Consider the following 27,723-nt stretch of genomic DNA (forward strand, 5'->3'; position numbering starts at 1 on the left):
TTCAACAGTGTCTGTTTTTGATACTGATGACTGTGAGACATCTTTTTTGGTTTTTTGGGTGGTCATCAAGAGTTGTGTCATCGGCACCGTCTTCATTCTTGGAGGTAGGTGACAGTGCAGGATAAGGGCATGCAAGTGTATTCAGTTCAGAAAACTCTAAACTGGAATTTTCAGGCAAGGAAATTTCAGATGAATTGAGATCAAATTCTAGGAAGACATGCGCCCCATTAGCAGTGGGGTCAGGCTTGTTAGAACTAGAGATAATATAATTAACATCACTTCCTGAAACTTGAGGCGTGTAAGAAGAAGTTTCCTTAAATGTCTCTGCATTACTTGCTGAAGCAGTTTGTCCTAAAACAGTTGGGTAGTTTGTATCAGACTTTAAACCACCCAATGCACCAGAGGGCTCTTGATTATTTGTTTCTATGAAGAGAGCAGGGAGTGTAACCAAATTCATTGTTTCATTCACCTCCTCTGACTTCAATCTGTCCTTAGCTAAATGTTCAAAGTCATCCTTTTCTGTCGGCCCCTTGAACTGAGAAATTAAAGGATCAAATGAGATATCCATTTGGGAAGGTCCTTTTTGGTTTGCAGTCCTTAGCAAATCTGGGGCGGCATTACCATCAGACTGCGTTTGGGTTGAGCTAAAGAGAGAGGGCACATCAGGAGTTAAAGAAGCAACAGAATGAAGCTCCTGAATGAATGGATTCTGCTGTGTGTGTGGGAGGAACGGATTGGCGTCAAAAAGGGGTGTGGGAGAAGTGAAGTGATTAGAGTTTTTGTCAGCCATACTCTGTGAAGGGTCATTAAAGGTCAAGGGTACAATGGGACAGATTGTACTGGCACTTGAGTCTGACTGAGGAGACACCAGCGGGCTGTGAAAGGAAAGTATATAAAGTACACACCATTAGTGACCGTGGCCTCCATTAAACCCATAATAATGGCGAGAAACATTGATGGCCATAAGCAGACCAGTGACCTTCACCGTCCAAAATGTGAAATTCTTCAGACAAGAGAGACTAATTTCCAACACCAAAAAAATAAAAAAGAAAGAATGAATGAATGAATGAAGGACAATTAAGAAACCTCTAATTAGAGGACATGTTGTGCTCAAAATACTATACTATCATATTCAGAAGCATACATACTATGGAAAGTATGCTTTTTTATTTATGTATATGTGATATATTGATGACATTTATGGTGAAATATGCAGTATAAAATCAGAGCACACTAGGATCATGTAAATTCCCCAGAGTGCAATGACAAACATAGATCATATGATAACTTCTCAGTATAATTCAGTTAAATAAATGTTGTCTACCTTATCTTTTGCTGTTCAAAGAAATACCACTGCAGTAGTGCCTCGTCATGTGGAAGGCAGACAGTATGATGTAAGATAATATTTTGAACACAGTGTCTGGCTAAACCTGCTTTACTCTGAGAAACATTGAAATGCTGAGTTTGAAAGGTCATAACAATCACCCAACTGTATCGGAGGTAGAGGTGAGAGGAAGAAAAAGAAAGACCGAGCAAACAAGATAGACTTCTACAGAGTCACATCTATGTCCATATAGTTAAGTTCACAAACAAAATCACTTTTTGCTTCAAGCGAGTAAACAGAAGAGCATGTGATTGGTTGGGTTATTTGACATGTTCCAGTAGCTGAACTTCAGTGACATTTTTATGAATTCATTTGAACTGGATGTCACAGGGATAATAAAATCATGCTAGAAGGCAGTTGCTTGGGAAAAGTTTAACAATAGTTGTGAGCTAAACGGCATTGTAAATGGTGATTGTCAAAATAAAACTGTTTTTATGTTAGGTCAAGGCTTAATATGTATCCATTTAATAGGTCATTAGTCAAAGATTTAGCCTGTTATGGGACATTTTATGGGTGAATAATAACTTGATCAGTATAGATAATATTCTCTTTGGTCTATTTGTTTATACACATTTATCTCACTTCCTTTAGGATTGTAAGCGGGACACAAATAATTGCTATTTCCAGAATGTTTTTGTTTTGCTGTGATATCCTACCATAAATCCTGGTCTAAGCATTTAATTTTAAAGTTATCAAGAAGCAAATTCCAAAAGGTATTTTTGCATTTTTGACAGACACCAATATGGTGCATTTTGTAGGGTCCTTAGAAACAAATGTAAGCAACTAAATAGTGCCAAAAAGAGCCAAGAACTTTGCAAGTCTTGAGGTTTTACTAATTTCAAAACTAAAGAAACAAAAGGTCAATACTGGAAGCAAAAGTTGTCTAAAAGGATTTTAAATAAATAAAATGTCTGTAACGTCTTCGCACATGGACCATATATGCAGATATGAGCAGTAATGCTGCTTTCTTCTGAGAAATCTCACTTCAAGTTCCCTGCAGAGTGAGTACAACAGTGATGCTCACTGTGGAATTTGCTCCAAGACATCAGCAGGAAACTTCAACATAAGATTAATTTGATACACCTGGAATTCACAGATTTAATTTTCCCCTTCATGTTTACCTTTTTGATGAAAAATTGAAGATGTGACCTAACTGTAAGCTCTCCCAGTTAACATGCAATTGATGAAGTTGCAAAATCCTAGAGGGTTATGTATGTTTATTCTCATGTGCGTGCACGTATCAACTGACGCAGCCTGTAGAGGCGTTCCCTACTTTACAAAAACCCAAACCAAAGCTCTGAAAAAATGGAACAGAGTGTGATCTACCAACACCCATGAAAAAATAAAATATTTACCAAACAATGGACGGCATACACACCTACAACAGAAACAAGAATGCAGTTATACTGGTTTAGGTCAGTGACAGAATTCAACTGAGTGACTCCTCCCATTCATAGCGAACACAAACACTCCCACACACATTCAAATCCATCTGTCTGCAGTGAAAAATAGCACTTGCCGATGAAAATGGAAAAATCTCATCTTGGTATTGAGGGAGAACAAGTGTGAAGAGACAGAGAGAAAGGAAGAGAAAGTTAAAAGGAAACAACTCAAGAGTTCAGGTTTCCAGGCAACGCCTCCCTCTGCAATGCAGATGTTGAAACTAGATCTATGGCTGCATGTCAATTTTTTACTCTCAATGAACCACAAATACACACACACACACGCTTCTATTTAGCATTTCTATCATAAAATCAGCAAAGATAAGTTTACCTGGGTTTACTGTGTGAGTCCTTGGAGCTGAACCATCCTTTATGTTTGACTTCTATAAGTGGTTGAGCACGTTCTGCTTCCTCTTTGCTCACGATTGGTCCTTTCCCAGCCGAATCACCTTTCCCATGTAAGAACAGGCCCCTCCTTTTCTTGCTCTGAGTCTCTGTCTCTCCAGCAGGTATCACTGTTTCCAGCTCAACCTCATCTGTAAGTCTTCCAGCTTGCTCTAATGCTGCTACAATGGCTGCTTTTTCTTCCTCTCCAGGTTTATCGAAGGACCAGCGACGGCCGTCCACAGGGCTGCCGCCCTGCTTGTCTTCCCCACGGTGAGAGAGGTTCTGCAGCGAGAGGGAGAGAGAGCCCTTCTGAAGCACCCCCAGGGCTGGGAGCAGGGGCTCGGGCCTTGGCTTTGACTGGGACTTTGGGAGCTGGGTTGTCTGAGGCTTGGCTGGCAGCGTGGTTGCCTGTGATTGACCTGACTGAGTTACTGGTTTGCTTGACTCTGGTTGAGCTTGCTGAAGTACGAGTGATGGTGGGTGGTGAGTAAGAGGAGACGTTTCAACTGGATTCCCATTCACCCAGACTGAAGGAAGCAGAATAGGGGTGTCGTTCTCTGACGTCACAGAATGAGGCACTGGTAAGTTGATGTCAAACATCACATGTCTGACAGGAGACACCTGTGGTGAGGGAGCCACTGTGTGTTCTGAAAGAAACAACAGACTTTAGTCCCACTTTATATTAGGTGGCCTTAACTACGATGAACTTTATTAAATCATGTGTTCATATTGTCTTGCAAAACACTTTTGCTGCTATTGAGGCAGGATACGGGTAAGGGACAGGCTTGGTGGTAATGGTAGGTTTAAGGGTGGGTCAACAGTGTAATCAAATGTAATTTCAGAAATTAATTACATGTAATTACATCCAGGTATTAAGTTTAACGTAAAAACATGCATGTTCACAATAAGTGCAATGTATCAAATTTTTAATTTAAAAAGAACATAATTAGTTACAGCCACCTAATACATTAAAGTGAGACCTACATTTTGTCTTCCATTTTTGACATATAACTGAGTGAAATAAACTATAATGAAGGAAAAAAAAATTTAGTGTGGGGACTTGTTTCTCACCAGTTGTTGATTAGATGGATCTGAATTTTAACTTGTAAAAAAGGGGTGTAGTTTAAGAAGACTAAATAACGAGATCCAATACATCACCAAAGAGAAGTACATAGTTTCACCAAAAGGTCGAGTTATATAAAAAAGAAAAAGCACTATTATTACAGCACTATTATTATTACACTGTTTTCTACAATAAACACTGAGATGATTTCCTGTTTTCATGAAGCCTCTCCCTCAAAAATATGTGATGTGCTCAGATTGGTTAGCTTGCCCAGTGTGTTGTGATTCGCTAAATCGCCAGTGCATCTCTAAACGTCACACCCCTCGCCTCAGCGGCATGCGATCCAGTTATGTTGTGTAAGCAATGGCATCATCATTATTGTTTATCAATTTGAGCCAGGTTGAGACGTGAAGATGATCACACAAGAACATGTGCAAGCACATGGCTCTTAATGGTGTGTTTATTGTTTGTTGTTGTCTCATACTTTGTGATTCGCTGTTATTTGTAAATGCTAATGCTTCTCTTAGCTTTTAATACTGTAAATGGTTTTATCCTGATTAAAGTTTTAATACAACACAGCAACCGCATGAACTTAAATGTTTAAAACTTCTTATAGCTATGTGAAAAATATCCATCCATGGAACAGGATTAAGAACCTCTGCTTTTGATTTTGGAACTTGTGAATCCTTTAGAATCGTTAGAAGTCAATCACGATTCATACATGAATAGAGATTTTCGTGCACCCCTAGATTTGACGACATGGTAACAACTCTTCCTCTTCTCTAAAACAGCACAACATGGCCTCGCTCCTTTGTTGCATGTTCCTGGGGGTGGGGTTTATCAGGGTTTGTGATGTCACAAAAGTAACTCCTTGTAGACCCTATGAGCCATTTTTGTCAGCATGAAACTGCCATAATTTTAAAATATCTCCATTTGCAACTTTCAGCCTTGTAGCTTTGCAGATATTTGCAGCAGCATTACATACTAAATAACGTAAAAAAATGAAACCGCAATCAACCACCCATTTAGGGTGTACTCACACTAGGCACGGTTGCCATGAACCGGGCCCGAGTACGATTGTCCCCCCTCCCCACTCCCCCTCTGGCCTGCACTCACATATAGGGTTTCAGCATTCGTGCCGGAGCACTCTTACGTCATTATGGTGCGACGGTTTCAGGATAAACAGGAAGAGCGGCGCTCTCTGAACACAATGGAGCCAATCGCTCTCTGTTTTCTTTGTGGATAATTTTGTGTCGTTTGGTCCACAGCTCTCTCACAGCCTGTTGTTAAACAGATGTGTCGCCTTAGTGGCGCGAACATTCTCACGTAATTGTGCTGCTCGTATGAGGATGTTTGTAAGGTACCAGCTGAAGTGCAGCAAGGACTTTGCAGTTTTTCGTTTTTATGCATTTTGCACCTCTGCCGTAGACCAAAGCGACCCTTTCCCTGCCATGTTGGTTTTGGAGCGTCGCAAAACCGTGATGCAATGCGTCCTTTTCCATGCTCCAGCACTGTTAGCGCTCACACTGCATGCGAACCGCGCCCGAGTCCAACTGAACCGTGCCCTGGCCCACCTCTTCCAAGCGGGCCAGGTCCGGCTAATTGAGCCGCGCCCGGGCACAGTTCGGAGCACTCACACTAGTCAAACGAAGCGCGCTTTGGTGGTCAGATGCACTCGGGCACGGTTCAAACTGGCTAGTGAGAGTAAACCCATAATCTCAGTCAGCAAGACTTGAGACATAATAATGAATCTTCACTGTAACTTTAATTTTTTTTTTTATTATATTTTTTTTTTTTTTTATGAGGGATCAGTCTAAATTTTAACACTCCAAAAAATAAAATTATCAACTTGAATAAGCATTTTTTGGGCACTTTAATAGGTGTATTAGTTGAGCTGTAAAACCGTTTAAAATAACTTTTTTTTTTATTTCACCGCTTTAGGATTTACAACATTACATAGTCATGACAGCAAAGTGAAAAGACTGAACAGGTTAATGAGCAGTTTTTTCCACACTAAAATCACGTTAACATAAATTTTGTTTTGTTCCTCAACTACTGAAATAGAAAGTATTCTAATGTTTATAGATTGACCCCATTCATCTCCATTGCAAAAACCTCACTCTAACCCAGATTTAAGTTTTTTTTTTAATCATCATTTATTTATAGATCGTTTAAAAGAAAAGCAGTTGGAAATTCAGTTTTTATCAATTGAGTTGAACTTGTACTGAACCTGGAATATATATTTAAAAAATATATTTAAAAAATACTATTTAAAAAGTATAACACCCAGATTTTGCTGTGCATACCTGGACTGTTGTCTGTAGTCAGGTTGCTGCTGTTACTCGGAGAGTTGGACAGATCTGAGACCACCACACTGATACCTGCTGTCGGGCTGAGGCTGCCGCCCCGCGATGAAGACTCGCTGCTCTCGGAGCCCAGTGACGTGCTTGAACGCGTGTCTGAAGACTTCCTTAACCTCCCACGCAGGAAAAAACTTCTCATCTTACTCCTGCGGGCCTCCCCTCCTTCATCATCCTCATAGTCTTCCTCACCGCCCCCATCACTCGGCAGGCGCCCCCGCATGTGTGCCAGTGCTCCGTATCCACCAGAGACAATGGCAGAAGAGGAATCTTCTTCGATAGAGCGCTTCTTAGCTCTCATGCGTTCTCTGAGCTTATCGAAAGCAGAACGAGGTTTGTCTTTCATGGAAAGGTCGTACATGCTGGCCGTCAGGTTGTGCCGAGTGAACTGTACGGTCAACTGAAGCTCCCCTCGTTCTTTCTCCTTTTTGCCAGTTTTAGAATGCAGCCGGTACCACCTATGAACAATAATGATTTAAGAAAACTGTGTTAAAGGGATACACCGATGAATGCAAGCGGAACTACATCATCTAACTCTTTATAGCAGGGGTCACTAAACTTGGCCTTGGAGGGCTGGTGTCCTGCAGAGTTTAGCTCCAATCCTAATCAATGAAAACAATAACCGTAACCATCTGAAATTAACAGCAGAAACTGCACAGTAAGTAGCCTACATTTAATACAGATAGATGGTACAGATATCAGCATTTATCTTTTGTTTTTTAATTGGGTTGAAACTACATAGAACTGGCCTTAAATGAAAAGATGAACTGTAACCATGTCAAATTAAAGGCAATAACTGCATAGTTCTACAATCCAAACAACACAATCAACACACATTCAATAAGATGTTTCTTAAATCAGCATTCAGTATTTATTTTAGTTTTTAAATTTGTGGGGACTTGTTTCTCATCAGTTGCCACCCTGGGGTGGCAGAGACGAAGATGTGCTAGGTGATGTGGATCTCAGCTCTCTTCATCTCCTGGTTGCAGCAATGACTCAGAGACTGTACGTGTGCGTTTAAGGTACCTAAACAACGACGGTTGCAACAGGGCTGAGGGCCGGGTTGGAAAATATGTGACGTCATTGTTTTTAATTTAATCAATGTTGATTATGAAAGTGAGAATGCAGCATGAGAAAGATATGATACATCATGAGATGTGCAATATGTCTGGAGACATGGGTAAAACATTGATCACTTCATAAAAATGTTTTATGTAGTCTCTTTAAAATATTTTAATTTTGTATAAATTGTATCTTAATTTTGATCAGTGTTTTATCAACCAATTGCCTGTATTTAATAAATAAGAAGCAAATATATAGCAGACAATGTAATAAGGCGCTGACACGATCACTTGCATTGCACGTGAACTGGAAGGTGCCGAAACTCAGCTTGTGCCTCACAGATTTGAGAAATATAGGCTATTATAGAAAGCTTGAAATGTCTACTTTTAAACGAAAATATTAAAAACCAAAATAAATAAACTCTCTGAATATGTAATCCATACGAAATGTGCATTTCTCTCTGGTGTTCATGGCGAGTCCCCATCGTAGGGCTGTGCAAAAAATGGAATGCGATTTTCATGCACATCTCATCAGTAAAGACGCTCCTGTAATTAGAAGTATATTTCCCAGCACGTAAAATAGGTGGCGATTCTTTGTTGATTTTGAAAGCGATTTTGTGTTAGTCGTCGGTAGACTACGGCTCCGTGTAGGAACTGCCGCAGTGTTTCACCTGAACCAGTGTTGCAAAGTCTGTGTTTGTTTTTCATGTCCGTGGTTGGAAGCAACCACAATACCAATAACGTGATATTTAGCCCCTAAAATGCGAATTTTACCAAGACAGCCATGCCAAAAAACAAAATGTATATTTTAACCCCGGGAAGCATTTTTTTTTATTTATCTGGGAACCTCCTGGAATCGCTATAAGTTTTGGACTAGTTTTGAGAAGCAACAGGGCAGGATTTGTTGTGAAAACCTGGCAACCATGATCTGAACACACGTGCTGGAGATAATACTTCCAATTAAAGGAGCATTTTTACAGATGAGATGTGCATGAAAATCGCATTCGATTTTTTGCACAGCCCTACCCCATCGTCAACTACATCTTTGCAGTGACACATAAAACACCAATCTATTAATAATTAATTAAATGTCTCTTTGCTATTTTAGACACATTCAAATTGGATTTTTCCGGCCTTAGTAGTTATATTATCTTTTAATAATAATTAATATGATCTATTAAATTTTTTTTTTCTACAGAAAATGACCAAATGACCAAAAATATCTTAATCACCACCAGTAAAATACAACCACCATTAAATAGTGCTTAAAACCATAATATAATGCTTGACTGACTGATTAAGAAGCTAAGATTTAAGAAGCTGTGCCATTTTACAAAGATAAGCTGATTGGAATCTATATATATATATATATATATATATATATATATATATGTATATATATGTGTGTGTGTGTGTGTGTGTGTGTGTGTGTGTGTAAAATAGTATATCAGTCAGGCGAGTAAACTAAAAATGTAATAAGATAATCAAATATAAAATGAAATTCCTTAAAATCTCAAAATGCTCAAACCTAACAAACAACACTGACTAGACTATATAGAAAAAATAACACAGGCCTACACACTAAAAATATATCATCTTCACGTATCTTCAAAATATATATTCATGTTTGAAACGATGGGGAGACTATCAATTTAACATTTAGATTTCTTAAGGTGTTTTATTTGAGACAAATTGCACAGAATTTTAATACCAGCCATTTTTCAGTTATTACAAAGATATATGTGCATTTTTTGTCTCTGCCCTTTGGATTGGAGGAATTGTGAGTGAACCTTTATATTTCTAGCAGTCAGTGAAGGCTCAAGGATAGATTTATTGATCTGATGCTGTTGGGTTTGCCAGGTGCCCTCTCCTCTACATTCACACATACATTTTCAAACACAAATACACCAACATTATGTTTGAACTTAGATCGCAATGCAAATGAGCTTACTGCTAAATTAAATATAGGATTTCCTGATACTCAGCTTCATGTAAACACACAGAAATAGCTACACAGACAAACTCACACATGCTGACAAAGGCAGAGCTGGGACAAGAAGGTCAGCTTTCTTCCATCAGCATTATTGCTTTTCTAGACACTTCACACGACAGCAAGACACACACACATACACACACACTAATAATGCTATTTTCTTATCGTTAGAAACTTGGCTGTTTAAACGGCCCTTTGACAACACATTAAAAGAAAACAATTAACCAATTAACAGATGAACAGATATGCAGATCCACCCACACAGGAATGTCTATTAATTATTCACATTTACTAATAAACACATTTGGCATTATTCCAGATTTTTTGCTATGGTAGCATCACATTGATGCGACACTGGGATATGTTGTTTAATATTGCAATTAGTAAAGGTGGATAAATTAATTTTTACCATTAAAATAGTTTCTCCTGTTCAAGTTTAATATGCAGACAAAACTATAGGATTGTTGAACAGGTATTACTTCAGTTTTGCTTGGACTATAGGTTCAAATGGAGATAGTATATGTCCAAAATCAGATTAAAAAGCAATCAGTGCATCTGGGAAACAAAGATTTTCATGCATACACAAACAGAAAAATACATCAGCCTTGTGAGCTTCTTGGCAAAGTATCAAGGATCACCAGCAGCATCATCACAATCTCTCACAGGAAATCAAACATTCTCCTTCCAGGTGGTTCATCTACAGCCCTGAACACAGCGCAAAGTCACTTCATCCAAAAATGAACACCCTCGTCAATTCTAGACGTGCAAGCATAATTAAGTACCTTCACTTCTCATCCTTTGAATGTCTTGTCTAATCACTGTTGATGTCATTTAACTTTAGTCTTTAAAAGCTAGATATTTCTCTGTAATTTTCTTAAATTCATGTATAGTTCCATTGACCAATTTATTCACAAGTGATGAATACTGTCATGCCACTTAAAGGAAAATAATAATAAAAGGCTTTGTTTTGGGTTTTAACAATGTAGTGTAATATGTTTATCTTTGTAACTGTAGTGACGCGCTACTGCGCACGTCACGAATCAGGAAGTTGATCGCTATGCGATAGTCAATCGCAACAGCCTGCAATCTCTCTCAGTCACCTGTTTCTCCAGCGATCGCGTTTTTCCTTTCCCTTTGCTAAAGCAACGTCTGTGAGTATTTCTTATCATGCAATATTAGGATAATGTCTATTTTTATCTTTGTGAGACTATTGAGAAGGCTAAGTTTGCTTTATGTTATTACTGCTGATTGTTTACTAGCTCGATTTTGTTTATCATATACATCACCGCTGTGTAGATAATCCGTTCTGTTTTCTCTGTATTTGGATCTAATATTAATATACATCTCATTTGCATTGTATTACAGTTTCACAATATTCCCAGTAAATTTTATGGAGATTAATCATCTGTGTCCTGGAGTTTTCTTGGGAGTGTTTAAGCTGAATGGAGCGTAGTCCATGACAGTGAAAAGACGGCGACACAGCTAATGAGGGACACAAGGATCGCTTTTTCACGGAGCAATTTAATGCCAAGAGAAGTGGCCAACGCTACAGCATTACAGTGTGCTTCTCATGTTATTGACACCGGAGTGAGTCACGATGTCACAACGAAGCAACAGTAAAAAAGGCAATGAAGATATCCAGTCAGAGACTGTGCGTTCAAGAAGCAGTCGTGCATCTGGTACATCGTCCAGCTCGAAGATTAGTATGGCTGTCGCCATGGCAAAGGCAAAGGCGGAAGCAGCGCAAGCTAGAGCAGCACACACGCAGAAAGAAATCGAACTTAAAGTAGAGCAAGCTCGTGTTCAAGCCAATCTTGATGCATTAAATGAGGAGAAAGAAAAGGATGCTGCCATAGCAGAGGCAAATGCTCTTGTTGCCGGATTACAAGATATGGGTTTTGAAGTATGCAGTAAGGCTAGCAGCCAGGTTCCTCAATCGGTCAAAGACCAGCGAGTCGCCGCTTATGTGTCAGCACAAGCCAGCCTATGCAGCAAAGGTTTATCGGTAAGAAGAGGTAGTGACTATACTTCACCAACGCTGCATCCTCCACATTCTCAAACTAATGATGCAATCATCTCAACGCCTCACCCACTCAGCACGAGTCAAAATCAAGCTGCTGCTTCTGCAGACACTATGCCACATCAAGTTTATCAAGCTCCTCAGACCAGTGGAGTGCCGCTACAACAAAGCTACAATCCAGCGTTTAACACTTTCTCAGTTCTTCAGCGTGATGAAAGTCGCTTGCAACAGAACGTCAAATCGGATCCCTCCCCTCCTGCGCGCGCACATGTTCACAAGACACCTTATGAAGCTAGCTATGATCATTCTACTTCCACTGGAGATCTCATCAAATACCTAGCTCGTAGCAGCCTGGTGACTTCAGGTTTATCCGCATATGACGATCAGCCAATTAACTATTGGGCCTGGAAAACATCGTTCCTGAATGCTATAACCGATCTAGACCTGTCGGCTGCAGGAGAACTTGACCTCCTCACCAGGTATCTAGGAAAAGAGTCAACAGAGCAAGTAAGAAGAATTAAAACTGTCAACATTAAGGATCCAGTCATTGGATTGCGCATGGCATGGGAACGCCTTGACAAAGTATATGGATCACCAGAGGCCGTCGAGCAGGCTTTGTTCAACAAGCTAGAAAACTTCCCGAAGGTTACGATGAAGGATCCACGAGGACTCAGGGATCTAGCCGACCTGTTATCGGAGCTTCAAGCAGCCAAAGAAGATAACTATCTTGCAGGCTTATCGTATTTGGATACCTCCAGAGGTATTAGGCCTATTATCGAGAAACTACCATACAACATGCAAGAAAAGTGGCTTTACCTTGGAGCAAAATACAAACAAGAACATTTGGTTAGTTTTCCACCTTTCTCCGTGTTTGTAGACTTCATCACCATGGAGGCAAGGGCTCGCACTGACCCAAGTTTTAACTTCTTCACGGAAGCCACAGTGGAGAGAAAGAGTAAATGGGAGAAACCTACTAAGACACCAGTATACGTTCACAAGACGCAGGTCTCAGGGGTTTCTAAGGCAGAATATGGAGAAAGTACAGAACGTATTGATCCCAACAAACACTGCCCCCTGCACAAGAAGCCTCATCCTCTGAGGAAGTGCAGAGGCTTTCGCGAGAAGAGCATAAATGATCGTAAACATCTTTTGAAAGAGCATCATATCTGCTTTCGCTGTTGCTCCTCCACAGACCACATAGCAAAGGACTGCACTGCTGAAATAAAATGTACAGAGTGTGGGAGTGTGGCTCATGTGACAGCACTTCACCCCTACTCACCTACCTGGAAATCTAAGGCATTCCCTTCCACTTCAGAGGATGGTGGGGAGGAGGACAAAGCAGAAATCAGAGAGGTTAAGTCGACGTGCACTCAAGTATGTGGTGAAGGATTGAGCGCTAGGACATGTGCTAAGATCTGCCTTGTTAATGTGTTCCCCAATGGCTGCAAGAACGAGTCTAAGAGAATGTACGCCATACTAGACGAACAGAGCAATCGCTCCCTAGCACGGTCGGAGTTCTTTGAGATTTTTAAGATCTCTGGAAATTCCTACTCATACACCCTCAAGACCTGTGCAGGGTGTTCAGAGACAGCGGGAAGGAGAGCCAGTGGTTATACTGTGGAGTCGGTGGACAAGAAAATTGGCATTCGTTTACCTACACTCCTGGAGTGCAACCAAATCCCTAACGTTCGCACTGAGATTCCTACGCCGGAAGCAGCCTACCATCAAGCCCACCTAAAGCGTATCGCTGATAAGATTCCGCCTTTAGATCCGGACGCCAAAATTCTCCTCTTACTGGGGAGAGACATCTTACAAGTACACAAGGTCCGAGAACAGATTAGCGGCCCAGGTGATGCACCGTTTGCGCAAAGGCTTGATCTAGGATGGGTCATCATTGGTGATGTGTGCCTTGGAGGTGCTCACAGAACACAAGAGGTGAGAAGCTACAAAACAGCCATTTTCGAGAACGGCCGTACGAGCTATCTCCAACCATGTAACAACCAGATCAAAATAAAAGAGGTATTTGAGCAAGCGTTTAGACCTCAGCATCATTCAGCACCAATCTCCATCAGTGGTTCCATGACGCTCAGTGGAGACTGCTTAGGGCAAACTGTCTTCGCTCGTTCTCCCGATGATCATAGACTCGCTGCATCCATGGAGGATCTAGAGTTTCTGAAGATAATGGAAGCCGAGTGTTTTCAGGACAGTTCTGGAAGTTGGGTCGCACCTTTACCCTTTCGGTTGCCGAGACAGCGGCTGCCCAACAACAGGAAGCAGGTTTTTGACCGTTTTGTCTCGCTCCAGCGCTCACTGGACAAACGACCACAGATGAAAGCCGATTTCCTAGAGTTTATGGAGAAGATGTTCAAGAAGGCACACGCTGAAGTTGCTCCACCAGTACAGCCTGGACAAGAGTGTTGGTACTTACCCCTGTTTGGTGTGTATCATCCAAGGAAACCAGATAGGATTCGTGTGGTCTTCGACAGTAGTGCATCATGTGAAGGAGTGTCGCTCAACGATGTCTTGCTAACTGGTCCCAACCTTAATAATAGCCTGTTAGGTGTCCTTATGAGGTTCAGGAAGGAACAGGTGGCGATCACTGCCGACATCGAGCAGATGTTCCACTGCTTTGTAGTCAAGGAAGACCATCGTGACTTTCTTCGCTTTCTGTGGTACAGGGACAATGACCCTACCTCCGACATCATTGATTACAGAATGCGGGTGCACCTTTTTGGGAATAGTCCCTCGCCTGCCGTTGCAGTGTATGGTCTGCGACGGGCAGCTAAGAAAGCAGAAGCAGACTATGGTAGTGATGCAAGAAGATTCATCGAACGCGAGTTCTATGTTGACGATGCTCTGAAGTCCTTCAGCACAGAGGAAGAGGCCGTCAGCGTCCTAGGGCGAGCACAGAAGATGCTTGCAACTTCTAACCTCAGGCTACACAAAATTGCTTCAAACCGAATGGCAGTTATCGAAGCATTTCCATTTGAAGATCGCACCAAGGACATCAACAGCTTAGATCTTTTCGTTGATGATTTGCCAATACAACGTAGCCTTGGATTGCTCTGGAACATGCGCACAGATACATTCATGTTTCGAATCGAAGATGACCAGAGGCCATTCACTCGTAGAGGAGTGCTTTCGACTGTGAACAGCCTCTACGATCCTCTAGGATTCCTCGCACCCATCACGGTCCATGGAAGACTGATACTCAGAGAGCTAACTAAGCAAGCAGAGGATTGGGACACACCTCTTCCCAAAGACATGGAGACTGAATGGACTAGATGGAAACGATCGCTCCAAGATCTGGAGGGACTCCAGATACCACGTCCTTATACGTCATTCTCCACTGCAGGTGCTCTAAGAAGAGAGCTTTATGTCTTTGCAGATGCATCGGTAAAGGCAATAGCAGCCGTAGCCTACATCAAAGTGACAAGCCACCAGGAACAGACTGAGATTGGCTTTGTCTTCGGGAAAGCAAAGTTGGCACCTCAGCCCGATCTAACCATTCCAAGGCTTGAGCTTTGTGCGGCTGTACTCGCCATCGAGATCGCTGAGATGATAGTTTCAGAGATGGACACTATGTTTGACAACATCGTCTACTACACAGATAGCAAGGTTGTATTGGGATACATCCAGAACCAGTCGAGAAGATTCTATGTCTACGTACACAACAGGATCCAAAGAATCCGTCAGTCACCTTGTTCTGGCCTTTGGAAGTACGTCCCAACACACCTCAACCCAGCCGACATTGGATCAAGAACTGTGACTTCAGACTTGCTTAGCAGCACAACTTGGCTCAAAGGTCCAGCCTTTCTTCATGATGCGTCTTTGCATTCACCTGAGATTCAAGAAGCTTACGACCTTATCGACCCTGACGCTGACTCTGAAGTGCGTCCCCAGGTGGTGGCAAGCTTCACTCGTGTTACTAAAGATGTGATACATCCACAACGCTTTGAACGCTTCTCCAAGTTCAGCACTCTCCTTACAGCCGTAGCTCGCCTCATTCATGTGGCTCGTTCCTTCGCTCACTCTATCCAGGATGAATGTCAAGGGTGGCATGTCTGTCGACCTACAGAGGAAGAATTGTTGAAAGCCAAAGTGTGTATTGTGAAGAGTGTCCAGAACGAGTACTATTCAGAGGAGCTTAAGTGTATTAACTCAGGATCCAACCTTCCACCAAATAGCAGCCTTTGGAAGTTGCACCCCATCTTAGACCAAAACCAACTTCTTAGAGTAGGAGGTCGAATTGAGCAATCGGATCTGAGTATGGATGAGGTTCATCCCATCATCATTCCTGGCCGGCATCATCTAGCTACTCTGATTGTGTCTCACTATCACGACGCAGTGAAACACCAGGGAAGACATCTGACCGAAGGTGCCATTCGAACAGCAGGATTTTGGCTAGTGGGAGCTAAACGCTGCATTAGTAGTTTACTTCACAAATGCGTCACTTGTAGGAAACTGAGAGGCAAAATGGAACATCAGCAGATGGCAGCTCTGCCAGCAGAACGGGTACAAGTAGCACCTCCTTTCACTTATGTAGGTGTCAACGTTTTTGGACCCTGGGAGATCGTTTCACGTCGTACAAGAGGAGGAGTCTTCAACTCTAAACGATGGGCTGTGATGTTCTCTTGTATGTGTTCGAGGGCAGTTCACATCGAGGTGATTGAAGCCATGAGTACCAGCAGTTTTATCAATGCCTTGAGGAGATTCTTTGCTATCAGGGGCCCCGCAAAGCAGATACGTTCCGACTGCGGAACTAACTTCATCGGCGCTTCTCGTGAATTAGAAATGGACCTGTCGAATCCTGGTTTCAAACGAGTAGAGGAGTACTTGAACACCCAGAACTGCACCTGGGTATTCAACCCACCCCACGCATCTCACATGGGTGGGGCTTGGGAACGGATGATCGGCATTGCCCGTCGTATTCTGGATTGCATGTTGCTTGAGCAGAAAAGGTCTCATCTTTCACATGAAGTCCTGACAACCCTCATGGCCGAAGTAACAGCGATCATGAATGCCAGACCACTCATTCCAGTCTCGTCAGATCCGGAATCGCCTCTCATCCTCACCCCAGCGATGCTCCTAACTCTCAAGCTAGGCTCTGCGCCTCCTCCTCCATCAGGAAGCTTTCAAGAAGCGCATCTCATCAGAGTACAATGGAAACAAGTTCAGAGCCTAGCAGACATGTTTTGGAACAAATGGAAACATGAATACCTCAAAACATTACAGCTTCGGTACAAGTGGCAAGGAAAGAGGCCGAACCTTCAAGAAGGAGATGTGGTTCTCTTGAAAGACAATCAAGCTAAGAGAAATCAATGGCCGGTCGGTCTCATCACGAAAACCTTTCCAGAAGAGGATGGATTAGTCCGGAAAGTTCAAGTGGAAATTGTTAAAGATGGAGCCAGAAAGGCCTTTTCTCGGCCTGTTACAGAAGTAGTTTTGCTTCTTTCTCCAAAGTCTGATTCTGTCAATTGATGTGGGCTCTTCAAAGACCCCAGGTGGGGAGTGTCATGCCACTTAAAGGAAAATAATAATAAAAGGCTTTGTTTTGGGTTTTAACAATGTAGTGTAATATGTTTATCTTTGTAACTGTAGTGACGCGCTACTGCGCACGTCACGAATCAGGAAGTTGATCGCTATGCGATAGTCAATCGCAACAGCCTGCAATCTCTCTCAGTCACCTGTTTCTCCAGCGATCGCGTTTTTCCTTTCCCTTTGCTAAAGCAACGTCTGTGAGTATTTCTTATCATGCAATATTAGGATAATGTCTATTTTTATCTTTGTGAGACTATTGAGAAGGCTAAGTTTGCTTTATGTTATTACTGCTGATTGTTTACTAGCTCGATTTTGTTTATCATATACATCACCGCTGTGTAGATAATCCGTTCTGTTTTCTCTGTATTTGGATCTAATATTAATATACATCTCATTTGCATTGTATTACAGTTTCACAATATTCCCAGTAAATTTTATGGAGATTAATCATCTGTGTCCTGGAGTTTTCTTGGGAGTGTTTAAGCTGAATGGAGCGTAGTCCATGACAAATACTTTTATGCCCACACTCAAAATATGCCAATAGGACACTCTTGTGCAAGAAGGCCTAAATGATCGCCATGATCAAAACTTTGAACAAACCATTGTAGACAACTTACTATATACATTCTATTATCATAATCTAATAGTTTACACGATTTAGCATGTAAAAGGCTTTTTTATGTCATTTTGAAACCGTTCACCTTCAGGCTGTGGTACATGTGACTTTTTGCTGTTAAATCTTTAATTGACTTAAAGTAAATATGGAAAACTTATGTTTCAAGATAAGCTTTAACTGGATTGAAGCAATATGATTGTCAATTTCCATATTTTATATATATATATATATATATATATATATATATATATATATATTAATCTTGTTAAAATGTGGGTATCAAATATTGCATTATGCTTGGTCTCCAACGATACAACATGATGAATATAAGCATTAAATATTACTGTATTAAGAAATACATTTGGGAGATACATAATGACAACTAATATTTTTATGCATAAGCAGACTGTTATGTTGTTATAAAGACCTCCTTGAGTTACATTAAATTGATCAGAATTTCATCTTACTTTTTGGATGTAAATATCAGCGACTGTACAGCATTGCTTATTTTTGCCAAGTTTTAGCTACTAAATAAAACAGAGGCCTTTTTTCCCCCTCAAACCCCATATTCTCATTAAATCATGGTATATAGTCTGATAAAAAGTCTGATGTATCAAATATGATACTGAATAAAAATAATCTTAAGATTAATGCTACATGATGTTTCTAAACAACCTCTAAGGTCTAAATATCTTGAGTAACATGTTCCATCTTTGAGGCAAAATGCCTTGTCTGCAGATGCTGAATTATAGGAGGTAAATCACATGCATTTTAGCAGTATGTTATGTACAATGGCGTGCTCAAACAATTCCTAGTCCACAAAGAAACAGAAAAGAAACATGAACTTGGTAAACTAGAAATCAATAACTGAATATTGTTTCAACTCGGAAAAACGTACCATGCAAAAGCGACTTTCTGTGTCTTTGAAGAGCTTAAGATTCCAAAGCAAGTAGTCAGCAAGTCAAATGAGTCATTTTCACGTTCACTGTTTGTCTTCTTTGTAGCACCTTTTATAATCACCACACTGAACCAATGAGCTTAAAACACCCACTAGTTCCAGCATCAATCTAAATAGCCCAGATTCTGCATTACAATCATTTCATCTCTATGCGAGGTGAGCTGCAGGTTAGATGTGGGCTGTATTGCTCAGCATCTCGCAGAACGGGCACTTTCACAGTGTGGTTCTTTTGAACAATGCCGTAAATAGATCAAACACACATTTCGTGCCAGGTATAGAATATCTGAGTTTCCCATCTGACTTAATGCTATAATCATGAAGTGCAGAGTCAAGAGTGACCTATTTATTATGTCTTACAATGGTAATTTGCCAACCCACACACTAACTACATGATTCATCTGTCTACCCGATTCACCCCACCTACGCAAACAAGGGGATATACCAACACGCAATCTGGAAATCACCAGGTACCAAGAAGTGAGCAACACTTTCAGCAAATAACAAACCTTCAGGGTCAATGAGGGACTACCTGAGACGGATGGGACCCAGAGAAACAATCAGTTTTGTGCTAGGCTAAAGTATTTTTCTATGTATAACTTTGGGTTTGTGTCAAATGGAGATTGTAATTCATAAAAAGAATTAAATAATCTTCAAATCTTTATTTTCTTTACCAGTCTCGAGTCCCATGGAGGAGCTCTGGAAGGATGAAAGAGGAGTTACGAAAGTGAAGGACAAGAGAGGACCAGCCCGTCAAAATGAGAGACCAAACAGCTGATAAAAACATAACAAATCACAAGTAACCCACAAGTGTCCAGTCCATCAATTAGCAGCTTGGGTTTGTAATAAATGATACATTTCTCCAAATCTATTCTGATGATTAAACAAATTTGTCTACAATATCTTCAAACTTTTCAGCACATTTGTATTTTTGGGTGAACTATTACTTTAAGAACAAATGGTGCAATGGATTACTGGTGTACACAAAGAGGAAAACAGTTTAATTTATTTATAGTGATTTATCTTAAAATTTGATAGTACAAGTTGAATTAGTCTTATTTTGCGCTACCATTTACTGCCTGGTAGTAGTGCATGCCTCTATTTGGCTAGATTATGTAGGTTGCAAAATAATTGTAATTGTGTCACATTACTTACTCTTGATTTGTCAGTCTCACTTGTCACATAAAACAGGAACTTCTACACAGAAGTTCAACATTAAGTCCAGTTTAATCTCTACAGACATGATACCAGAAAAGCTAGAGAGCAGCACTAAAGAGCCTCTCTATAACACAGACACACAAAAATTGTATTTGCTTGCCTGTTACAGGAAGTGGGACATATACAGAGAATAATGTATTTTAAATGTATTTGCACAGAATAAGACACATAAACAGTCTACTAAAATACATCTTGAAACACTTTGCATGCTACAATTACACAGATAAAAAAAAAAAAAAAAAGTTTTCTTTCTCCTCAGGATGAACGAGAAATGAAGTTGTCTAACTCCACCAGTCTGATCAAAAGGTCCATCTTGAGCTATTCTGAGCTTCTGATATCTAGCACCACAGCTGCTTCTGGTGTCACTCAAAAACTATTTGCTAATTCTAGAGAACAATATCTTAATATGAATGGCCAACAGGTATGACAGCAAACCTGCAGATAGGTAGACGATAAATAACATGGTAATTAAATTTTTATTCAAAAACAAAATTGTACGTCTATAGGTTCTGGTCACCATTTATTTAGGCCATTTTTAAAGCCATTTTTTTCCTTTAATAATGTATTTAAATAGCCCTGCATTTTAAGTAATTACTTTTTTCCGGTGTAAAAAAAAGGATTTTCAAATGGATTGTAATGCTATACAGAGTCACACATCACAATGCAGTGACACTGCTGTCAAATCATGCCAACTGCCCAACTATTTTTGGTGGAGTGGTAATGCAATTTAACAGTGCTGTGCTTTTATTTTATTATTAAACATCTGTTTAAACCATCTTTGAGTTACCAGGATTATAGTATAGCCTAAAGAAGAGTTGTTTTGGACTCCCTATTTGTATATGCTTTAATTTTGTCATGGATCTTAATTGGTGGAACTATGAAGTCAACCTCATTTCACAAGAAAGCGTAGCTATTTTACAAGATAGCGATATTGTAAGTGAAAACATGCAATTTTTGAGAAAAAGTGTTAGTATGAAATCCACCCCTAAACATCACCGTCACTATGGCAGACTGCACAATTAAAACCTATGAATAAGATGGTATCAATTCATATAAGTTAGCCAAATGTCACTGTAAAATATCTGTGAACTGCAACTGTGTTGGTGAAGCACAAAGAAATTTACATTTAAAGAGAAAGCACATGATCCACGCCTTAATTTTCGTTCTTGTGTCTTACATAATCAGAAAGGTTACAGAGAAAATCTGCAAAAAACATTGGCACATTCCACACTTTGTCAGCAACTTCCGGTACCGAAATCAGACAGATATGAAGAGTGTAAACCATCATCACAGATACAGGAGTCCCCCCAGCACACATTTTGGATGTCTCCCAGATGGGACACACCCATTTCAGATCTTGGAGGAGCCTCTAATAATGAGCTCAGGGGTGTTTGATGAGAAAGATGTGCATTGTGCATCACTGAGAGGCCCAACAAACAGATATGGGAAACACAAGAAAAATCCCCTTACTTTCCCCGTCAACATCCAAGACAATTTAAGAGGGTGTGACTGCAGAGGAACAGATTGCAGCACTGAGTAAGACATATCCGACTAGTCTGATGGCACAATATTAATTCTCATTCCAGTATCCAGAGTTTAAAGCAGCACAACTGCTTCTTCAGACTGACACTAATAATAACAACAACAACAACAACGACTAAAACAAAACAGCAAACACAAACTTACTCATTTCTCATGTATTTCCGTTCCTGAAATGCTTCATCCAGAGGTATGACAGCCTGGCCCAGAAACACATCCAGTCCTATGAGAGCTCGGTGCATCACGGTGAGGGTCAGGTCGCCAGCACCGGGTGGGATCGCGTCTCGCCCTCCCCCCTCCAGGACCCCCGGCTGCAGCTCGAAAGAGCACTCCTCGCCCCATTCCGGGTCCGTGGTCTTCTCCATCACACAGGTGGAGTATTTCTCTTTGCCCAGCTGGATGATGGTGTAAACGTCGCTGGTGCCGTGTTTACCCTTCGCGCGCAGCCCTCGGGCCCGTAGCACAGTTACCTGCACGTGGGTCGGCACCCATCGCTGCTCCTCGTCATTCTTCACCAAGGACATGGTCACCGGTGCACCGATAGTGCGGCAGCTGTTAACGGCTGTCTCCCGGTCGAGCGTCGCCTAGTAACCGCCAGCCTATCGTCGGGGTCCACGGCAAAACATCTCGGCACGCGCGAGACGTCGGTGTTCGCGCGCCGGCGTGGGTCGTTTCTCTCTGCGGCGGTAACGTTACAGCCGCCTTGCAGAGCGCAGACCGGTCCACCGACGTCACTGCTTTCTCCTCTCCGCAGGACAAGGAAGTGACTCGAAGCGGTACCCGGACTACATCATACTGCATTCGTGTTGCTCTAAAATACACACGCTTTCGTGTGCATTTAAGAAAAAAGTCTTAAAGTCGTTCGTTGTCGGACCTCTTATGATAAAGGCTAAACTTGCACCGTGCTCCAGTTACCGGTGTGAGAACCCGAATACTGCCTTGTGATGACATAATGTTGCAGATACGGTGATGCGCGGAAGTTAAATAGCGAAGAGACTGGTACAGGGCAGGGTTTAACCCTCGTGTTGTCCTCAGAACTTCACAGACTTGTCTTTTTTGGCCCACACTGAAAACCATTAAATTTAATGAATTTTTAATAGTTCTCAGTGCGGGCAAAAATTCATAAATTCGGTGCAAATTAGTCAAAAGCATTTAAACGTCTTTAAGGAAAAAGTGTTTGTCATGTTGAAAACTGTATTTGATGTTAAATTATGTTAAGAAGATAAAGCATTCCAATGTATGTATCATTTGAATTCATCAACAGTGTGCATAATTTATAAATAAATCTGTAATACAAATCCACTTTGTACATTTATCACAACAAATCCAAGGGCTTTCATCTTGTCAAATGTCATACTTTTTTTCTCTCTCTCAAAGCTTAAAAGATGGAAAATAATCCACTAGACATGGAATAGTAAATAGGAAGTGATTGCTTGAGCTAAAATGAGAGCGTTAATGCTTTGCTAGCTATGACTATAACTATAGGTAGCTGACACTGGAAAACTTTTCTCTTTTTTTATAGGTTTGGCACAACTGAGATTTTGGATTTATCTTTACATATAGGTATATAGGCAATACTTTTTTAGACACTTCATTTAATCAATTCTGATAAAAAAAACTTCAAGGTAGTTTTAGATGGAGTGTACTGTATCATAACCACAGATTGTCACTATGCAGGACATTGCATTCAGCAGTTTTAAAACAGTTTCTAACACACTCTTTCTCCCTAGCTTACAAGCTTGAAAATGTCTTACTTCCTGTTGGGGTCCTGATTTGCAGCATCAAGGATACCCAAGAGATTGCCCATTTAAAAATGTATTTTGTGAGGCTTTCACCAAGACTCTTTTTACATTTAATGCCTAATATGAGATATAATGGTAAACTGTACATTTATGACCAGACATTTTTTAAATCAGACCCCAAATAGATAATGGCAATATATGTTATTGATGATACTTCTATCCACATAGTTAATTTTCTTATGCTGCCATATTTTACTATTTACAATAAGGACACCACACACTAAAATAAAAACAAATATGTAGAAAAACAGAAAAAGTACTGGTAAAGGTCTGCCAGGAAATTTGCACAAAATACCTGTAAAAAAAAAAATCTTTCATATCAACACACTGGGTCCTATTTTTAGACTTTTCTAAGAATGCAAAACAATTTCCACATTTTATTTGAAATTATAAAAAAAAAGAAAGAAAAAGTGTAAATAGTGATAGGATCAGTTTACACTAAAAAAAAGCCGCAAACTGAATAATGTTTATAGTAAGTACAGTGATAGATGATATTCACACAATGTGTAAACAGAAGTAGCATGATATTTGTACTAAGGTTACATTGTCGGAGCACTAGTAGGCAGAGTTTGTGAAAATATCCTTTGCCAGTTAGCTCTATATGTGCACTTACTGGACATTACAGCAAAAGGTTCATTCAAAAGCAAAAAGGGGTTTTCAATAGTCAGTCATGAACAATAACCTGAAGTATTCAGGGCCTCTGACACAATGAGTCTGTAAAGAGTTTGAAGCAATGCACTAAAATAGCAGCTGCCTCTGATGTGTGGTGAGAGGTCTGCCATATCAACCACAGCTTTGACAACTCTCTCTCACCTTTTTATTTTCTGTAGCTCAAATAGTAGAACATTACACTATTGGAAGGTCATGGGTTTGGTTCCTAAATGCAAGAACTGTTAAAATGTAAAAATGTGAATGCAAAGTCACTTTGGATAAAAGGCTGCCAAATGCATAAGGGTCAAAAGACATGACATACCATTTTGGTTTCTGCCTCAAATTACACTTACAGAACTTATTTTATATACATAGAAATGCTAAGTAAGGTTTCTACTTTAATTTTTTCAAATAACTTTTGAGAAAATGTCATGAACATAAGGGTGAAGTCATTTTCCATCGTCATTCAGCGCAACAGCTATAAACAACATACTTTAATGTGATAATTCACCCCAGAATGAAAATTCTGTAATAACTCAGCTCATATCGTTCCAAACGTGTAAGACCTCTATTCATCTTAGGAACACAACTTAAGATATTTTTGACTAAATCTGTGAGCTCTCTGACCCCCCATAGACAGCAATACAAATGTAATGTTCCCAGGTCCAGAAATGTAGGACATCAGTAAAACAGTCCATGTGTCACAACAGTGACTTAACTGAGAATGCTTTTTGTCCAAAGAAAACAAAAATAACAATTTATCCAACAATTCTTCTCTTTAAGTTACCATCTTCTGATATTTTGGAAAATACCACAACCCATATCTGCTTTCCCCTGAACATAATCAACGTAATCGAGTATTCTGGTAGCTTCTCAAAACTGAAGTTGAACCCTTTATGTTACATGGACTATTTTATCAATATACTTAACACGTTTCTGGGCCTGGGAAAATGTCATTCTGCTTGCTGTTTATGCAGGGTCAGAGAGATCCCAGATTTCATCAAAAATATCTTAACTTTTGTTCCAAAGATGCACGAAGGTATCTTGTATTTGGAATGACATGAGGGGGATTAAAGGGGGGGTGAAATGCAATTTCATGCATACTGAGTTTTTTACACTGTTAAAGAGTTGGATTCCCATGCTAAACATGGACAAAGTTTCAAAAATTAAGTTGTACGTTTGAAGGAGTATTTCTGTTCCAAAAATACTCCTTCCGGTTTGTCACAAGTTTCGGAAAGTTTTTTTCCAGTATGGCTCTATGTGACGTTAGATGGAGCGGAATTTCTTTATATGGGTCCTGAGGGCACGTCTGCCGGAAGAGCGCGCGATCCCGTATAGCAGAGCACTGAGAGGCTGAGCACAGACAATCACTGATCAGAGCGAGAGCGTCGCGAAATGTCACAAAAGGAGTGTGTTTTTGGTTGCCAGGGCAAGACAACCCTGCACAGATTACCAAAGAAAAAACACCACTAAGGGACCAGTGGATGGAGTTTATTTTTACAGAGCATCAACGGAGTTGTGCAAGTGTTTGTGTTTGTTCCCTGCATTTCGAAGATGCTTGTTTTACAAACAAGGTCCAGTTTGACGCCGGATTTGCAAATCATTTATTTCTTAAGGATGATGCAATCCCAACGAAAAAGGGTCACGATCGTGTGTTGGAACCGCAGGCGGTGAGTAAAACTGCTTAAAATATCTCTGCCTCCTTGTCAGTGCGTCCGCCTCCCATCGGAGACCCGGGTTCGAGCCCCGCTCAGAGCGAGTCGTTGCTGCTGCTGCTCTCGTTCAGTTTCAGCCCCGGGATCTGATTCTGGATCATAAATAAACGGCTGAATCTGACTGTAAGCCATGGTTTGTTTTGGATGATGATTTTTCCCTCAGGGTAATGTCACAGCTTCCACATGCTCTCAACGCAAAAGCCTACTGGCGCTTGTGATTCTTTAGCTCCGCCCACACGTCACGCCTCCAGCCGGTTGTGTTTTTCCGGGAAAAATCGGTTCTCTTATGAATATAATAAAACTAAAGACTTTTTGGAGTTATGAAGGATGCAGTACTACTCTATAGGTACTCAAGATTAACAGGATATTGAGTGAAAACGAGCATTTCACCCCCCCTTTAATGACAGAATTTTCATTTTTGAATGAACTATCCCTTTAATCTATTTTACACTGAATGGCATTTTAGTTTTCTGTAAATCATGGTGAAAATATATGACAGTCATTATTGTTTGCTCAGAAAAGCAATATTTTTAAACAGAACACAGCCTAATGTATGGGGTGAAAAACTAAATTTAAAACTTAAATTTTTTATACTTTGGTGCTATGGGTCTTTGATGCAAAAATTTTAATGTAAATGGTTCAAGACAATAAATGACAAGCAAATAAGAAAACATATATAATATAATTTTCACAGTAATCTCTCAATCTTTGCTTTTATTCACATAATGACAATTAAAAGAAGAAAAAGAGCTGCCTCCCTAATGACTATGTCTTACTTTAGACCCAATTAACTTCTACTAACTATTCTATTCTTAGAGGTAAGATGTCAATCACATATTATAAGCTTCTAGAGACAGTTATCTGCCCACAAAAAACCCTCACATGTATTGTCTTCAGTTTGATCAAACATACTCACTAAACACTTGTGCGCGCGCTTGCTAAATGACAGTGGAGACACAGAGGTGCAGCTGACATTCATAAGCTCACTATCTGGGCCAAGAGAAACACACAACCACACACACACTTACACTCATACATCCTAATCTGGAAAGGGTTCTATTCCAGCACCAAAGTGCAAATAGACCACTTACAGTCTAAACTGTGTAATTAGATCCTTAATCAGGGATCAGAACCACAGAGAAGCTTCTACGTAATGAAATTCCTCATTCATCTAAACTCATATACAACCTGACCCAATCTACTTTTAAACAAGCTGCCTTGAACAGCTGTGGCTAACACACATCCTGTCACTCAATCAGATATTTAAATAAACTTGCACACACACACAGATTATTTCCATTAGCTATATGAGCATTTATAACAAACAAAATAGAAGTTTAATGTAGTTTGGCAAATACGAATTTTCAGCATAATATTTCATGCCTCACATGATCCTTCAGAAAACATTCTTATATTCTAATTTGTTGCTAAATAAACATTTCTTATCATCATTGTTGAAACCCGTTGTGCTCCTTAATATTTTGTGGAAGACAGTAAAGCCTCCCTCAGAAGTAACGTTAGGCCTGCAAAAACTTAGCTGAAGGAAAGTTAAGCTTAAGTGTCCCATTGTTTTGCTGAGTCTGCTATTTATGTTTGGACTGGTGGTCTTATGGGAACAAACCCAATTTTGATATTCTCAAACAAGTGGACTGATAATATGTGGTGTTTCCGCTCGGTCAGACGGATCTTACCCTGTCAAAACAGCTCGTGAGACTGCAGACGCGTCTCGCGGCCTTGTCCTGCACCAGACTGGCGTCGTGCTCGGTGTTCAATCAGCGCACACTTGTTTGACGCAGCTGGCCGCCCGCTGCGCTTTTCTGTGTCCTAGGGCTTTACCCGAGGTGTCGACTTACAAACTAGAGGCATCAATATATTCTTTGAGCGGTTTAACTCGATTTAGAATTTAATTATCCGCTAAACTGTGCGCGGAAGCGTTTTGTGGGAACAAGCGGCACTTCACAACCTCTCATGTCAAT

The 27,723-nt window shown here is 40.4% G+C and overlaps 2 protein-coding genes across 5 annotated transcripts; one reads left to right on the plus strand and one right to left on the minus strand.

The window, feature by feature from the left end:
• Nucleotides 1–27,723, minus strand: LOC113078058 (rab11 family-interacting protein 5-like). Of its 4 annotated transcripts, XM_026250337.1 has the most exons (5): nt 21,727–22,552; nt 6,583–7,094; nt 3,158–3,860; nt 2,740–2,762; nt 673–875 (listed from the first exon to the last, which is right to left on the minus strand). In XM_026250337.1, exons 1-5 carry the CDS (start codon nt 22,101–22,103, stop codon nt 814–816), a joined length of 1,677 nt encoding a protein of 558 aa, XP_026106122.1. In that variant the 5' UTR covers nt 22,104–22,552; the 3' UTR covers nt 673–813. The 4 variants fall into 4 exon arrangements, with proteins under 4 accessions (XP_026106121.1, XP_026106120.1, XP_026106118.1 ...); XM_026250336.1 differs by lacking the exons at nt 2,740–2,762; nt 21,727–22,552 and adding an exon at nt 27,439–27,723 and having other exon boundaries at nt 1–875; XM_026250335.1 differs by lacking the exons at nt 673–875; nt 2,740–2,762 and adding an exon at nt 1–644.
• Nucleotides 10,658–17,694, plus strand: LOC113078057 (uncharacterized). The gene is made up of 4 exons (XM_026250332.1): nt 10,658–10,841; nt 11,056–11,505; nt 12,964–17,226; nt 17,359–17,694. Exons 2-3 carry the CDS (start codon nt 11,288–11,290, stop codon nt 17,189–17,191), a joined length of 4,446 nt encoding a protein of 1,481 aa, XP_026106117.1. The 5' UTR covers nt 10,658–10,841; nt 11,056–11,287; the 3' UTR covers nt 17,192–17,226; nt 17,359–17,694.

The sequence above is a fragment of the Carassius auratus genome, unplaced genomic scaffold (assembly GCF_003368295.1).
Source record: "Carassius auratus strain Wakin unplaced genomic scaffold, ASM336829v1 scaf_tig00024122, whole genome shotgun sequence".
Taxonomy (NCBI): Eukaryota; Metazoa; Chordata; class Actinopteri; order Cypriniformes; family Cyprinidae; genus Carassius; species Carassius auratus.